The sequence below is a fragment of the Doryrhamphus excisus genome, linkage group LG20 (genome assembly GCF_037039965.1).
Source record: "Doryrhamphus excisus strain RoL-2023G ecotype Guam linkage group LG20, RoL_Dexc_Guam_v1.1, whole genome shotgun sequence".
Lineage (NCBI taxonomy): Eukaryota > Metazoa > Chordata > Actinopteri > Syngnathiformes > Syngnathidae > Doryrhamphus > Doryrhamphus excisus.
In genome coordinates this window covers 13,695,373-13,712,849 of record NC_136376.1, presented here as the reverse complement: position 1 = coordinate 13,712,849, position 17,477 = coordinate 13,695,373, and the positions used below count along the sequence as shown (strand labels likewise).

General features: G+C 39.2%; 1 protein-coding gene across 1 annotated transcript; it reads left to right on the top strand.

Annotated features, from left to right (window-relative positions):
• The first annotated feature begins 963 nt into the window (after positions 1-963).
• LOC131108293 (uncharacterized) lies at positions 964-16,716 on the top strand. The gene is made up of 26 exons (XM_078787426.1): positions 964-1,054; positions 1,962-2,085; positions 3,445-3,838; positions 3,914-3,991; positions 4,052-4,147; positions 4,232-4,285; positions 9,345-9,398; positions 9,478-9,531; positions 9,606-9,659; positions 9,736-9,789; positions 9,893-9,946; positions 10,018-10,071; positions 10,931-10,984; positions 11,104-11,148; positions 11,232-11,285; positions 11,374-11,427; positions 11,503-11,556; positions 11,666-11,737; positions 11,806-11,841; positions 13,436-13,480; positions 13,552-13,584; positions 13,665-13,811; positions 14,163-14,339; positions 15,920-16,010; positions 16,106-16,183; positions 16,276-16,716. The coding sequence occupies exons 1-26, from the start codon at positions 964-966 to the stop codon at positions 16,494-16,496; spliced, it is 2,322 nt and encodes a 773-aa protein (XP_078643552.1). The 3' UTR covers positions 16,497-16,716.
• The last annotated feature ends 761 nt before the right edge of the window (positions 16,717-17,477 follow it).

Here is a 17,477-nt window from a genome sequence, read left to right as displayed (position 1 = left end):
CATGGACCCGCAACCAACTTCACAAATATGATTTTATTTTAATTCAATGGATTTTATTTCATTTATTTTCTCTACTACTATTTTTATTTATTATTTCTAGGTTTAAAAATGGACCTAATCATTGCAGGTTGGACCTCAACTGTTTGAAAAGTCTAGAAATGTTGCAGATAACGAAGAGACGTTTGTAATTCATTTGTCAATGTATTATTATATGTAATAATGTTTGTATTTTTTCTACTTTTAGTACAAAACAATGCACTTTCATGGGGCAGGTGCTTACTTAATTATTGCTGGTTCTACCCTCAAAGTTTGAAAAAATTGTGGAAAAAGTGTTCCAGGTATTTAAGTTCATTTTAAAGTCATTTTGATTTTATTTACTAAGTATTATTTTTTATTGTTTTTTGTCTTTGCATAATAATAATTATAATAATAATAATTATTAGTATTATTATTGTATATTTTAAGCATTTTTAAATGTATTCTGTAAAGTAATCTTTTATTTCCATATTAACTAATTATTTCTTTTAATCGATAACGATGGACTATCTACAGTGGTTTAAAAAATAGCATTTTTCTGCTTATGCAGAGATGGCCTTTTTCTCCTTGTGGATTTATTTGGACGTGGTTACCTATCTGCTGTACATTTGTGACCTACCTGTTGGATGGCCATGAATGGAGAAGGTGTGGTCTTGTGTGGTTGGAATGTTTGCAGAGCATCTTGTGCTTAGCTGTGACATACTACATGTGTCTCCCAGGATGCTGACACACTGGCCCCAGTGAACTCATCCTACTATGCATTATATTTTTCATTTAAAAAACAGGGCAAACAAAAAAATAGGTCTTAAAGGGCTCTACTCAGCAAAAGCGGTATCAGGTATAGTCCAAAGGTAACTGTAGAGATGCGTGATGGTATGTCCGGCGTGTTTGCTTGCAGTGAGTGGATATCTAACTGACCTATGAGAGATGGATGATCCCGTCGGCACCAAAGGTGGAGCGGAGCACAGGTGTCACTCTGGACTGATCCCCAAGGGCTTCCACTTTGAATGGTCCTCCTGTCTTTTGAGCTCCAAGTGTGGCCCAGGATGGCACTTTAGAGTGGAACATCACCTCACAGCTTGAACTGGAATACACCATCAGCAGCCAAAACCTTCTATTTTTATGAATATGTAAGTTATCACATTATATTCATTTCTCACTTGTTTTGGGATTTATAATGAAAACTATAGACTTCAATTAGACTATAGACTACAATTTTTAGTATGAGTTTGGAGCTCATGATTTAACTAATGACAATTGTAAATCTTACATGCCTTATGGCAATTTACTATGACTTTGTAAAGCATTAACCTTGTTAAATACTCATGTATACGCCATTTTAAAGCAGTCATTGTTATGTTATTGTAAAGTGATAAATCATTTTAAATACTACTCATTGTACATTTAATAACAGAGGTGTACTTAATGATGTACTCTATTTTTGCTGTTGCATATAACATCCCTTTTTAAAATGAATTTATTGTTGTTTTATTATGATTATACAGGCACTTATAGTCCTTGACTTTTCCCAAATCTAAAAATGCCAGCCACAGTGGACATGCTGGTGTTTGCAGCACTATTTCTCCTCTTAGGAGGCACACAAGGTCAAACATTACCAAGTAAGTTTGCACGCTTTTCTGTTTTGTAACCGCTCATTTCATACATAATAATACAGTGTGTGTTATTAAGACACTAAAGATGATGTGACACAAGACAATGGGAATGTTGCACTACTAACCAATGGCCAAAAGGTGTCAGTATTTGTCTTTTTATTGACTTATTGAATTTTCAGCCAGATCCAATAGCCAAAAGGTCAAAGAGTGCTCATAAAATATAACATTTAAGGGACAATTGTAAAATTGCAAAACAATATCATCCCTAATTGACAAAATTATTGCTCACTACGCGTGTGTTTGTGCTGTGAGATTTTGATCTCCTGGAGGAGTTTCGTGTATCAGAGTCGAGAGGAGTGAAGAGAGTGGATGGCTCTGAACCAGAGGCCGTGGCTTACCGTGTCAACCCTGCCATCCACCTGCAGAAGACCATGAGGTACAACGGGGAATTTGGGGGGCGTTACATACATCAACACAGAAATACTGGGTAAACCTGATGATGATGATTCCGCTTTAAGAGATCCTAGGGACATTACGTTTCTCAGAATCGTCATCTCTGGTCATTAAGTTAAGCTATACTAGCTTAACGGCTACACAAAAATAGCCGGCAAGTTAAAAATGGCTTTTTTAAATCCCATAGCATAAACCATTTCCGTCACAGTTATCCCAATGGCAAGTCCTAATTATGAAAAAGTCGAAATTGTGAGATAAGAAAGTCAACAATATGAGATGTTTGTTTCTTTCGGCTTTTTGCTGATTAGAAAAGGTCGAAACTATGAGGTGCGCATGTGCGACAGGTGCCGCCTTCTTCACTTCACTTTCGCAAAAATGGCGACACAATTATAAGCAAGATGGGTATCCTACTGAACAAGAATGTGATCGCGGACAACTCATTACAGATGCAGCAAACGTCCAACATTTCCAAAAGGCACATAATATACCCAACCACAATTGTGTCACCACGTTTGCCAAGTGAAGAAGGCGGCACCTGTGGCACATGCGCAGTTTGTATGTCTTAATTTCGACTTCTGATCTAATAATTATGACTTATTTCGACTTCTCATAAGTATGACTTACCATTGGGATATTTTTTTCAGTGGCGGAAACGGGCTTCCGTCCATACTAATGCAATCCTTTATGGTAATGGTTATGGTATTTTGAAAACGAATGAATGATTTCCACTACTGGTTACATTTTCAATTTGTCCTCCAGAGGGCGCTACTTTCTCTACAATCCAGCAATCCTGATCCAGATAAGATGAGAATGTGTGTGAAACTGATGCCAAACCAGGATGGAGTATCCTCCTACCGTTTTGGTTCAACTTTACAAAGCACAATTTGAAATTGCTGTTAACTCTGTGGGGCTTCAGAAGTTTTAGTTTTATAAAAACAAAGAATGATGAGTATTTGAAGCTGTCAGACTGATGTGATTTAACAAAGTCATCAATCAATGTTGGCCACAGAATCACAAGATAGGGAAGACGTGGGTTTGGAGACCTGCTTGGACATCTCTGTGTGGCGTTTGCATGATCTCCCCCATGCACTCCGGTTTCCTCCCACATTCATTGGTGATTCTAATTTGTCCATAGTTATGAACGGGAGTACAGTAGCCTTTTCTTTCCAACTTTCCTTCAACTTTTAGATGGTTTATTTAAGATAACATTAAGCACCCTGTGATTGGCTGGCAACCAAGGAGTTGGTTGCCAGCCCAATGAGTATAATCGGCATAGAAAATGGATGGATTCATCTGTAGCTTGATCTTGATCTCGCATGTTGTGATGACTCTCACACCACAGTGACGTCTACCCAGATGGTCTCCCTTCCGACTATTCTGTCATCGCAACCTTTAAGTTGACCAAAGATTCGATGAAGAAGTCCTGGAACCTGTGGCAGGTCAGCGACCCAGATGGTCGGGAGCAAGTGGGCCTACGGTTCCAGGGAGATACCTTCTCGCTGGACTTTTTTTATATCAGTCCCAGCGGCAGCCAGATGCTGAGGACCTTCCACGGTGTGGATAAGCTGTTTGATGGCCAATGGCACAAGTTGGCACTGAGCGTCAAGGGCAGCCAGGTGAAGTTGCTGATAGATTGCGAGGAGGTCAGTGTGGAGTCCATTGATGAGCCGATGCCGGTCATCCGTCGTGGGTACACCTCCATCGTCAAGCGAGCTGCAAGGGATCGCTCAGTCTCAGTATGTCTGTCTCTCTTTTGAAACAACCTAATCATAGATTCCTGATTTGAGCACACATCACGTATATCATTCCAGGTGGACCTCCAGCAGATGGATGTGTCATGTGACCCAGAGAAAGCCTATTCCGAAGGATGCTGCGAACTCTCCAGTGTGGTGAGTCTTAATACAAGCCTCAATCTCAGCCTTGTCTCAAACTGTATCTCATTGCCTCAGTGTGGAGGCTATGCAGAGATTGGTCTGACAGCCGGTACAGCATCTTGCAAATGCATGCACGGACAGCCGGGCGTCCAGGGACGTCCAGGGCCAAAGGTGAGTACAAACCTGTAATGCAAACTGGATGAATACAACACCGATAAGACAGTGAAACATTGAAACAGGACATTTCTTTCACAGGGTCACAGAGGTCTTACCGGAGAGCCTGGGGATCGAGGAAGACAAGGGAACTGGGTAAGTGAATGCAGCACTGCATCATAAACGGTGAAAGTGACTGGTGGGTGTATGTCACCATAAAAGTCAGGTCTTGAGATGACAGTGAAGCTGTGGAAAATAGCACAATAGAGACACCGTAGAGTGGAAACAGGCACGGAACCAGAAGCAAGTAGGGCTAGTAAACGCACGGTAAATAAAACACTCGTGTCCACCCTGTAGTTGATTCAGGAAGAAGTTGATATCAAACCCGACCAACACAGATGTGACGATAAATTTCTGTGCTTTGTAAATTGAAACCTGAATCTCAGGCGTGCAGTAACGTGATTTATCGCCAACTGGATGGTTGTGCATTTTGGAGGGAACAGAGCCAAATGTAGTTTATGTCTGCAGGACATTCTCCAAAAAGTTAAGCGATATTCTTCCAACCATACATTTTTACCGGGGGCGGCAGGGGATGTCTAAATGACCCTGTCGCCGATCAACTCCTCTGGGCCCACCATCCAAAACACTGCATTGATGCCGTTGCATTATAAGATGGCACCTCTTTTTCAAGATCTGTTTTTGGAAAAATATTTTAAAGACAATATCAACGACTAAATGAATTGCCTTTAAAAGAAAATGTTTTCAGTATCAGTACAATAAAACCAGTAAAAAATGATACATTTTTTAGCCATCGTTGTCTTAAAATTAGCATCATAAATGTTTGCTGGTTTGCTAACATAACCACTTTGAGACGGTTTTCCACTTTTTAATTTCTGACACAGCAGAAATCCAACTTATCACTGTACGACCAGTCGGTGGCAGCCAATCATTCCTTCTTTTCCCTGTACACAAGACCGGGGTTTTCCAAACTGTGGGTCAGGACCTAAAGTGGGATGTAGGTCACTTTGCATTGGGTTGTCGACCATGATCCATGTTTGTTTTAGTAACAATAATGTTTTCTGTGTTCTTTATCATTAGTTAATGTATATTATATGTCCATGTTATGGTAATCTATATCATATTTTAATATGTTTTAGGCTGCAGTGAGGAATCTAATTTGTTATTTGGGTCTAGAGGTGAAAAAATGTAGGGAAACCCAGCGCTACACGACCGATGAAGCCTGACCGGACTTGAAACAGAACCGATATTCTGTTAAGATTATCCGACACGGCGGTCACATCCCAATCCCAAATACAAATTTTCTAGACCAGGGGTCGGCAACCTTTACTATGAAAAGAGCCATTTTACCCAATGCCCACTGAAGAAAAATAGCCTGGAGCCGCAAAACATATAGTATGTTTAAAACAACATTGGAGGGAATTTGGGGGTATCAAAGTAGTTCAGATAAGAAAAGACGAGTTGGAGTACTCTTGCTAGTTTTGGAGATAAACTTACATAAATGTATGTGTAAACTACTGTAAACGTAAAAACAAGTTCCCATGCCGCTGTTTTTAAATTATCTCGAATTTATTTTTTAGATTTGTAGGTAAGTATTACTTGTTTTTCTTCATGTACTGAACTGGATAGCAGTCAGAACTCACTCAGGATGCATTCATGGTCTCAGACAAAGTTGGATTTTTTAAAACTCATTACAAAAGACGTGCATTTTCCCCACTCGGGTGTTAAAAATATTCAAGCATCGCAAAGGGAGCTACAATAAAGAGGCTGAAGAGCCACATGCGGCTCTGGAGCCGCAGGTTGCTGACCCCTGTTCTAGACCCATTTTCGGACAAATATTTTTAAAACCAAACTAAATTGCTAACTGCCAAACCTTTGTTTCTTTGTGAATGCTGCAACTCTCACCTCATCCTTAAGTAAGTCACAATGGGAGATTCTTCATGGTGCCGGAAAATAGGCTAGTCTACAGTGCTTAGATTCTTACTCAATTTCCTACTAAATTCTCCTGAGAACATGCTGATGCCAAGTCCAGACACGGAAACCTGTCTGCCAAGACCCCCTTGAGTCTCTAATGACACCACGTCTGCTTTAGGAGAGTGTGAAATTTGGCACATTGCGCTTCATAACTGCTTTGGCTCATGGGGAACCAAACACATTTAAATTCCTGGCGCTTTGATGGTTAGCAGTCCCTGTAAAGTCGGAGCAGGCCTAAGAAACTGTGTTTTCTTTCTTTTTTTTTTTTTTTTTTATTAGCAGAGTTTAATTCGGGGGCTCTCCACCAGACACACAAGAAGTCTTTTGGAGAAAAGGTGAAACTACAAAGAAATCACCTTGTATTCCGGCATTGTAAGTCAACTTGAATGCATTTAGTCAAGGAAAATCCCCCACACTACCTCGTACAGTATGTCCGCCTCCACAGATCACAATTCCAGAGCCATTCATGCCACATTCTCTTCTCCTGGCTTTTCAGCTGGAGGTCATTTGAGAGTAAACATGTGTCTTTTGTAACAAGTTGAATCACAGAGACTCAACATGTTTATCTCTTCCTGTGCTTGCATCTGAGGAGGCGCTTTCCTGGCACACATTTAGGAACCATCCATCCCCTGTGGTGGGTGGTCTTTTTTTTTTTTTATTTTTTTTTTTTAGCTAACCCTAGCTATACAGTGGCAGAAATGCCTTAAAGTTCACGGTCTTGCCTGTCTCCATACTGTTGGCCATCTCTGCGGTTAAAAAGGGTTCTGGCCCTTGTTTGTTGAGCCAGAGCAACACTTTTCCTTCTACTTCTGAGGGGGTTAGCATCTGTCTAAACAATTGCGCTCCATTTAGTTGCATTTATGATTGCTGTGTGTTTAAACAAAGTGAGTGTGGAATATTCTAGCGTACATTTTCCACTATTGTGACTAATATGACTAAAAGGCCAGAGGAGCTGGACAAGATATCACCCTGACATGTGTCTATTCAAGGATTGTCCCAACTTACTGAAAAAGAAAACGATGTAAGGGCCACTGTAATCAATTAACAAGTAACACATGTAGATACACTAAGAGCTTATCTATATATTTCAAGAAAAAATTGCATCTCAACTTTGTGATATAAGTGAAAAAGCACACAGTATAGATTTCCCCCTCCTCTCCATTTTTAAACTAATTTCCATATATTTCAGCTTTCTTGTTAAATAACCTATGTAAATTTTCTTCTCATAGTATTTATTCCCATTTATACACTGACAGTCAATAGAAACTTTGACACCATGAAAAACAGAAACAAAAATGAGAAAAAAAAATAACAAAGGAAAATGGCACCCATCAAACACAAAGTTACCAACAGTCAATACCGGGTCAACGCACGGTGGGGCTGCTGATTCGAGTGTTTTGATCCGGCACGGCGAAACCAGTCCCTGTGGTGTTGCAAACACACTTAGATGTAGCGATCCTGGTTGAGAGTTGTCACTCTCGCCCGGATGCGGTCTATCGGAGCCTGTCGTGTTGTGGCGTTCATGCAGGTTTCTGATTGCGGTTTGGGAACGGCCCATATGCCTGGCTGGTCAGGGGGGCTCAAACCGGCCTCTACCATACCCAATTCCCGGTGATAGATGCACGTGATAGATGTGGCATAATGCTGTTTAATGGACTAACAGCGCTGGCCTTTTTTGGGACTCTACAGCATATAAACCTCCAAAACCAATCTCAAATTAAGTAGACACCCACTGAATATTTGGTCCACCCAAGTGCAATGAACCAGGACTGAGTATGTGACAACTCATCATTATTCCAACTAACCGAGCTCTAAGTCAACAATAAATCCACCATCTACAATTACAATCCTCCTAAGTAGAAATATGCTTACATTTTTACCTCAAAGTTTCTATTGCCTGTCAATATTGTTGGACTTTATTCGCATAGTATTGTAACTTTTTCCCAATGTAATTAAAAAAAAAAAGACAAATTTAATTTTTTTTCTCATAATATTACCACTTAAAAAAATAATGTATTTGTTTATATTTCAACTCTATGCTACTAAAATGATTTTTCTCATTAATATTACAAGTATTTTGTGGTAAAATTGCAACTTCTTTCTCCATAGATTGTTTTCTTACTATTTTAGGGTTATGGCTCATTTTCCATTTCTGCTTTTGTTTTTTTCCCCAACTATTTTCAAGTCTCTTCTTACAAAATTTCTTCTTGCAATTGTGACTTTCACCCCATTATATTTTGACCTCATTCCCATTACATTATAATTTTATTTTTCATACATTTGTAAACAATAGTTTGTTTTTCAGAATATTATGATAAAAATACATTCTTAAAAATGTTTTAAATTAATTACAAAATAATAAAAAAAGTTATATTTACTATTTCAGCCATATACTATTAAAATGACAACCTTTTAACAATTTTCTTTTTTCCTCATAAAATTACAACTTAATATTTTGACTTTATTCTTGTCAAATTACTGTAGATTTGTTCATTTTTGCTGTTCTTGTTTTCTTGTTTCATGTTTTATGAAGCCAGGGCTTCTCAAAAAATGGGGCGGGTCCCCCTATGGGTGTGCAGTGACTTGTCAGGGGGTGCGTGAGAGCCAGGGATTACTTCCAATGTTACTGCAGACCTGCCAACATGTTAAAATATATAATACTCAACATGCAATTTGACTCTGAATTTCCCTCGTATGCTTTATAGCGCTCCATTATGTTGCATTTTCCTTACACAGACACCAGCTTTGTGTTCTGCCATGAGTTATTTCTTGAATTGATAATTGTTTCATCACAATGTTGGCTCCATTTCGGGGTATTGTGCAGCTGTGATAAAAAAAAAATGAGTGTCTTTTTCAGCACTTCTTCAATGAAGTATCCTTAAGTATTCATTTATCTCTGTCATTCATCAAGTATGTGTTTTTGTATGCATTTTGAATTGTTTTGCATGTAAAGCTACAATTGCAAAACTATACTAAAAACTAAATGAAATTGAATCCGTAACAAAATGTGCAGTAAATGTTATAAAAACATGTGAATAAACAAGTTAAGACTGTTCATACAATATTTCTATTTTTACAAATAGTTATTTATTAAAGCTATTAGAACCTCTGGCAGTGAAAATTGATACTATTGTATATAGTTTGTCTTCAAAAGTGTTCTCACAAAGTAGCACATGTGATCTGTCAAAGATTGGTTTGATGATTTGATGAACTTATCTTGCAGGGCATCAGAGGAAACACAGGAGACTACGGCAATGTCGGCGAGCCGGGCCATAAGGTACGTTGCATTTTCACACCGCTATCAGGTGACCTTTCCATTTGTTCATTAATGACAACTCGCATTGCTTCGTCCTCAGGGTGAAATGGGAAGCAAAGGCGAGAAAGGAATGAGAGGACTTTGGGGCCCTGTGGTAAAGGATTAAACTATCATGAGCACGGCCACTATATTCTAATACAATGTAAGAAAATATGCTTTTTTTAACAGGGAGAGCGAGGTCCTAAGGGACTGAAGGGACTAAAAGGGGCAGCTGGCTTCAAGGTGAATATGCGCATTCCAATATTAACATTGATTTCAGATACTCTGTAACGACACCTTGTGACTGTGTCATTAAAAGGGTGTTCGTGGAGCCCCAGGAGACATCGGAAATACTGGGAGGCAGGGACAAGTTGTGAGTGCAAACATCCTACATTTACCTTAACATTAACATATATTGTACAAAAAAATAGCTTACAGCATTTTACTGTTAGTCACTGTATTCTTCCTCTTTATAGGGCACTAAAGGTGAAAGGGGATATGAAGGAATTGCTGGCTATGAAGGAGTAAAGGTAAACAATCTTTTCCCTTAGTTAGCATCCTTAGCTATTTTTAAAAAATATATATTTTGTTACATTTATAGGGCGAGAAAGGGAGCACTGGTCCAGAAGGGAACCCTGGCCCGCGAGGAACAGCGGTGGGTACAAATCAAGAAACATTTTTTACTTGGAAACCCTATAAATCATTTATGTAATAAATGCCTGGAATAGAGTTTTTGACTAATGTGCCGTCCCCACAAACACTGTGGAAGCCCCCGTCAGTTACTAAAGAGCTTCTGTGACAGTGATAAAAATATGTCATGTCTTACTTTGGAGAAGAAAATATATCGCTATTATTTTAGAAGTTTGAGATACAGGTTGACTAACCAGCTTGTCCGACATTGGGAAAAAAAAAGGTTCTCCTCTCATTTTGTGTGGAAGTGGTACATTTTTGGCATTGCACTTTGTCCTTCTTCCCCATTACGTTTGAAAGTCTAGAACAAATAAATTGTAGGCTATCTAATCTAGCTTGGTAGCTTGCTATATATATATACGTATATACTATGAGTGTCGGCCATGGCTTATGTTCTTGCGCTGATCCCGTTGCTTGTGCATTAATACGCAGTGTGGTGTAAACTAATAACCATAGGAGTGCAAAGGTACCTATAGGGTTGTTAGTTCATGTCTACAGGACTCTAATGATGTTAAAATCTGTATTGGTTATACTGATTTTTTATGCTCTAACTACAAAACGATTCAGTTTATTAATATTGACGCCTTCTTTCTAATTCACTTATCGCGGTTGGGTCGGAAGCAAGTAAATAGCAAGGGGCAATAATAATAATAATAATGATAATAATTGAGCAATTGTGCAAAAGCCTGAGTCATCAATAGATTTCTTATCTTTGTAATGCTATAAAGCCTCACCATTATTATTTTTACACTAAAAAACATTATATTATTTATACATTATTGTGACATGTAGCTTACATCTCTTTGGTGCTACATTTTTGACAGGGCATTGTGGGAGATCCAGGAGAGAGAGGGGCCACTGGACAGAAGGGGAAACCCGTATGTATACCAGCATTAAAACCGGAATATTTTAATATGTGTACTACATCTATTTAAGGTTCCAATACAGTTCTTGTACTATTGCTACATTGTATTCATAGTTTTATGGTCTAACTTAGGGTATCACAGGACGTCGCGGTAAAGCTGGCACCGTTGGACAAAAGGTGACAGCACCATCACGGTCTCATTTGCACTACACAATTCATCATTGGCTTTATATTAATAAATAATAGCATCGTTTCCACAGGGCATCGTTGGAGATCCAGGAACACCAGGTAGAGATGGAGACCCTGGAATAGAGGTAATGTATGGTGCCCATGTTTTGGTTGGGTTGCATGAGTACCTAGCATTCAAACTAAATACTGTTGCCATTGTAAACGCCCCCACAGGCTTACCAAGGACCACAGGGTCATCGTGGAAAACTGGGACAAGGTGGCTCAAAGGTAGCACAGATTTTGTTGGAAATGTGACATGTGTTCCATTTTGGTAGCTTCATTGGTTGTCTGCATCTTTGCCAGGGGGAGAAAGGTACCCTGGGGACACCGGGAGAAATGGGCCCCCAGGGTCGAATTGTAAGTTGGAATCAGTGACGAAAATGATGATGTATTATGTGACATTTTCAGTCAAATGAATTAAGTAAGCAGTCCCTTGGATAGTTTTAACAAATGTTTCACTCTTGAGGGCCCAAGAGGTTACAAAGGCTCTGCAGGGAAACCAGGTAGACCCGGATTTATTGGACCACCAGGACCTAATGTAAGACTACAAGTTTAAAAGTGAAACGTCACAACTAAATGCCATTAAAATGTGTCATTTGTTCACAGGGACATGTGGGAGTGGCCGGAAAACAAGGAAGCAAGGTACTGTCTCACACGTGAAGGACTTTTCTTGCCAAATTCCTTCAACTTTTATATGATTATTTAAGATATGATGATGCACCCTGCAATTGACGGGTGACCAGTCCAGGGTGTACCCCGCCTCTCACCTGAAGTCAGCTGGGATAGGCTCCAGCATGCCCCCGCGGCCCTCATGGGAATAAGCTGCATAGAAATAGATGGCTGATTAAGCACCATTATAAGGCAGAAAAGACCAATATATATATACACTAGTGTTATTATCTATACGACTGTATTTATCTCATAATATTACAGCTTTATTCTTGTCAAATTATATATTATTTCAAGTAACATAGGACTTTATAATGATGATTTTTTTTCTCATCCAACCATCCATTTTCTATGCCCATTATCCTCACTGCAGCGGTATGCTGGAGCCTATCCCAGCTGACTTCGGATGAACAAATAACCGGTTACTACTGTTTCTCCCACAATTCACGCCAAACTTCAACTCAACTCTGAACCCCCAACATCACTTCCTGTCCTCCACACGTGACTATAGGGGTGGTATCTCATGTCTCCAGAGCTCTAATGATGTTAAAAGCCATATTCACATGGTTCCATGCTCTATGAAAGTATTCTATTTATTATACTATTTATTATGCTTTGCAAAAAATAAATAGTATTCTATTTGTACTTTGCAAAAACCTGGTAAATGATAAATTATCGAAATGCACGACTGTGTTCTCGCAAAATTAGATGTTTTTGTCAAAATATTACAACTCTATTCTTGTAAAATTACACGGATAAAATTTGAGTTTTTTTGTAGTACTAGAACTGCATTTTCTTAGTAATGTATGACTGAGGTCTCAAAATATTATAAGAAAAAGGAAGAAAAAAATGTTTACTGCTAAAAGATACAATTACATCCATGTAATTTTACAAGAATGGAGTTGTAATATTATGATGAAAAAATATAACATTTTACAAGAACACGGTCATACATTAGAAGGTAAATGTCATACTTTTACTATAAAAGAAACTTCAGATTAATTCAATAAAATTACATGGAAGTTTTAAAATTACATGACTCGAAGTCAGCTGTAATAGGCTCCAGCATACCCCCACGACCCTAGTGAGGTTAAGCGGCATAGAAAATGGAAATGGAAAATTACAGGGATAAAATCACAGCTTTTCTGAAGTAAACGTTCTACATTTTTTCTTATAATATTCTGACTTTATTCTCACAATATAGGGATGGAATTATTCTGCTTTGCATGACCAGCGGGCATGCTGTAATCCAGTCCTGAATGGTTTGCTTCCCAGCACATCAAGAAGGATTGAGCTGGCGCCTGGCTATCACTCTTCCTGGCGGTTATTAATGTTAACAGAAGTAAACAGAATGAGTTAAAATAATCCACAAAGTACGGGCACACACCCAGATCTCATATACTGGAAGCACACTTTCCTTATTAATAACTGTCACAATGTACAATATGGATAAACAGTTCTCACTAACACACCAGGACCCAGACCCAAGCAAAGTAATGCATGACAAAGCATAGACCATCTGCACTTGCAAATGCACAATTACAATTCCTGATACATTTCTGAACAGGGTGACACAGGAATCCCGGGAATTCAAGGAGTCAAAGGTGCACTGGTAAATATTCCATCATCGTTATGTTCTCTCCATGGCCGTTCCCTCACTAAATGTTCTTTGCCTTTTTAAAGGGAGAAAAAGGTGCCAAGGGCCCAAAAGGAAGGGTGAGTCCCATTGCTTAACTTCACGTAGTTAGCTACCACTCGCACCACTGCTAATGGTGTCAACCCCGCTGATGGTGTAGGTCGGAGACAGAGGGGAGCAGGGTCCTCAGGGAGGACGGGGGAAACGTGGTCCAGCTGGCCCAGATGGACGTTCGGGTCCGGCGGGAGTCAAAGGAGTGCGAGGTGAAGGAGGACCAGATGGCTTTCAAGGACCTGCAGGACCACCAGTATGTCAATAACAAGCCTGTTTGTGTTTGTTTTTTACCTTGAATGATAAACATGTTTGTGCTACTGGATGTTAGCTTGCAATGGCTGTGTGAGGCAACGTCATCACTTGTTACAATAGTTGGTGTCCAGTCAATTTGTAAAAAGATTCTCATTGGTCAAGACTGTCAGCCAAGTCATCAAGTCAGTGTGCATAAAAATCTATAATGGGCCTTGGGAAATATTATTAGCCTCATTTGTTGTCGGGGTTTCCTCTGAACGGCTGCCGCCATCACTCTGCTGGAATATTCATCACTGATGTTTCAGAGTTGGGTGACTTCCAGTGATGGATGTGCTAACGATTCGTTACACAGGGTCCAGCCCTGCCGGCTCAGCATGTGATTGAGGTTTGTAAGAAAGTGGTCCTGGAGCAGATGTCCACCTTCGCCAACTCAGTCAAGAGGACATGCGCCGCAGTGTGTCCTCTCTATGGAGATGTTCCCATGGGTGCTCCTGGTCCACCCGGACAGAAAGGCCCACCTGGACCTCCTGTGAGTTGGAACAGTTTACACATCTTCAGCCTAAACACTCTTCCAGAGTTCTTTCTCCATACATTGTTCGCTTCTGTGCAACACATTGCACATGTCTGGACTAAGTCAGCTGCAGTTTTTGGCAGAAAAAACTAGCAATGAAAACATACTGAATTTCCACGTCTCCACGAGGACAAACATGGAGTCGCACTTTAGGCGCCTGGTATGTCTTGAATGTTATTTGCCGTTTCGGCAGATGTCAAATTCTTTTCATATTGTTATGCCGCACAGTAGCAGCTTACGTTCCACGACATCTTCTATCGCCGTGATTCTTAGAACCTCCAATCAGTGTTAGGCCACAAGAGGAAGAAAAAAGGGAAAATCATAATATTACAACTTGATTCCAATAGCATTCCAACTTGCTCATGAAATGAAAAGTATGATTAAAACCTTTAGCATGTTCTCCCCGTGCATGCTAGGTTAATTGGCCACTCCAAATTGTCCATAGGTATGAAAGTGATTGTGAATGGTTGTTTGTCTATATGTGCCCTGTGATTGGCTCGCGACCAGTCCAGAGTGTCATCTGCAATAGGCTCCAGCATACCCCACAATTTTTTTTCAAGTCATTTTAAAATATGAAATAAAATCTCAAGTTTTCTCTTGATATTTAGAATGTACAACTTTTTAGAGTAACATTAAAAACGTTATTTTCATAATACATGTCAATATTACACTGATCTTGTCTTGTTATTCCTTAATTGGTTTTAAAAGGTTTTTTTGGTAATAGAATTTGTTCTTGCAAAAAAAGCAAAAAACATGTTCCTCATAATATTTTGACTTGATGATCAGAATATTAAAATTTTATTCTTGTAAAATAAAAATAAAAAAATTACCGTAATTTGCAGTATTATTGTAACATTATTACAACTTCATGCCCATAAAATGAATAAAAGCTCAAATAAAACAGTAAGTATTTCTATTAATATTAAGAATGGACAGCGTTTTACCAGCAATATTACCAATGGTCCCTTTGTAATATATGCCAAAATTCTTATTTTTTTTTTTGGTCGTGTTTTTTGTTGTTGCAAAAAAAAGTTGCTTTTGATTCCCAGAATATTACAATTTCATTCTTGTAAAATAATTTTTGATACAACCACTTTCTAGTATTATCACAATTTTATGTTTCAAAAATGAAAGTTTTTTTCTTCTAATATTAGGATTTTTTTGTTGTAATATTACAACCTCCTTAAATAAAATCTTTATTGTATATATAAAAGTTTTTCTATTAATATAATAACTTTTGGATTGAAGGATAGGATGGATATATGAATCACTGTCTTGTGCTGCTAAAACTCTTGTATATATTACTTTTGAAGTAATAAATAAATCAGTTTTTGTATTCTGTACATCTGATGTAATTGTTCCAAAATTAGACAAGCGTCAGATCATATTTTTAAAAACCACGTTGTGATTACACAAAACAGCTCAATTCATCTTTGCAGCATGAACTCAGTCAGAGCAACAAAAACCCCAAAATTTATACAGAAAAAGTAGCATATTAAATGTGAATGTCGTGTTTTTCACTGTTATGATGTTATCAGGGTGATACTGGGAGAAACGGTGATACTGGAGAAGTTGGCCTGCCAGGATTTTACGGTGAAGCCGGAGATCCAGGCCAGCAAGGAGTGACAGGTGTGCCAATACTAAGCAGACAGAACACATGAATACATGATTCCTCTGGTCAGGTTGCTGGTGTTTGAAATGTATGTCTGTGTGTGTATGTACAGGTGACAGAGGAGACCAAGGTGATAAAGGATCCAAGGGCCACGGCCTACCTGGATACACCGGGGAGCAGGGAAAAATGGGTAAAAACATATCATAAGCTTAGTAATATTCTTTATAATCCAAAATGGGAGCCACAACCCCCTTTAAATGAGTCATGATATGTCAATCACAGGTCAGCGTGGACGTCCTGGCCGGGTCTTCAACGGCCAACCAGGGAATCCTGGTGAGCGTGGCCACGTGGGCCTGCCTGGAGTCAGAGGCCACCCTGGTCTCAGAGGGCCCCCTGGTGTGTGTCTCACCTCTGGGTGTGCCCAGCTCACTGCTACAACTCCAGCACCCCGGGCAGCGCCTCAGGCTTCACCCCCTCGAAGACTGAGGAACCGCCAGCAGTGAAGAAAGTGGACAGAGTGAATACTGAAAGGACCAAAAGGTGTTGGATTCATTCTTATGTTAATATGTTTTCCGTCATACAAATGTATTGTTTCATGTAAATATTCCTGCCAACTGAGACTCAGATACTGAACAAATGAACACATTACCACCCAATAAACAGGAGTGGCAATGTATGTATAAAAATGCAATATTTGATAGTCTTATTTAAATGATTTAACAATCACGGTTTTCACATCTGTTCTTTATAATAAAAATCTAAACAATTGGATTGACTTTTGTGAGCAGACTCATATTTATTGATAATTGGGCTCAGTTTCAAAATAGACATATTCATGTTGAAGAAACACTGGAAAGTATTTTAAAATTATATAAACAAGGCACCCTCGTACATCTCTGTGTGGAGTTTGCATGTTCTCCCCGTGCATGCGTGGCTTTTCTCCGGGTACTCCTCCCGTGCACATTCCAAAAACATGCTAGGTTAATTAGCCACTCCAAATTGTCCATAGGTATGAATGTGAGTGTGAATGGTTGTTTGTCTATATGTGCCCTGTGATTGGCTGGCCACCAGTCCAGGGTGTACCCCGCCTTTTGCCCGAAGACAGCTGGGATAGGCTATTATTTTAAACCACTGCAAAATTTTAGAATATAAATAACTAATTTTTTTTTACTTCAATCTTGGAATCCAAGTGCATGTGCACATTAAAAGCCCCAGAAGGGGGCAGGTTTCAAAATGTGTTTATTCAATTTCTAATAAAACCTGCCATGACCAGTAGTATCCGACAAAGCTTTCAACACCCACAGAACATACAAGCATGCAAAACAACCACCTGTGTCACAGCTGTCTACACCTTGTGTCCACTAAGATTAACAACACACCCAAAAAACATCAACACCGGAACACTTTCACCAAAAGCATGCAGAGCTACTTGCTTCTATCATTTGTCTATCATTTGTATTGGTACGCCAATTGTCATACATGAT

Bases quoted from the DNA above. Each gene is read 5' to 3' on its own strand.
- LOC131108293 (XM_078787426.1), top strand. From the start codon at position 964: ATGGATGATCCCGTCGGCACCAAAGGTGGAGCGGAGCACAGGTGTCAC. The intron at 9,532-9,605 runs GTAAAGGATTAA...TTTTTTTAACAG, and splicing joins GAGGACTTTGGGGCCCTGTG to GGAGAGCGAGGTCCTAAGGG. The intron at 10,985-11,103 runs GTATGTATACCA...GGTCTAACTTAG, and splicing joins CTGGACAGAAGGGGAAACCC to GGTATCACAGGACGTCGCGG.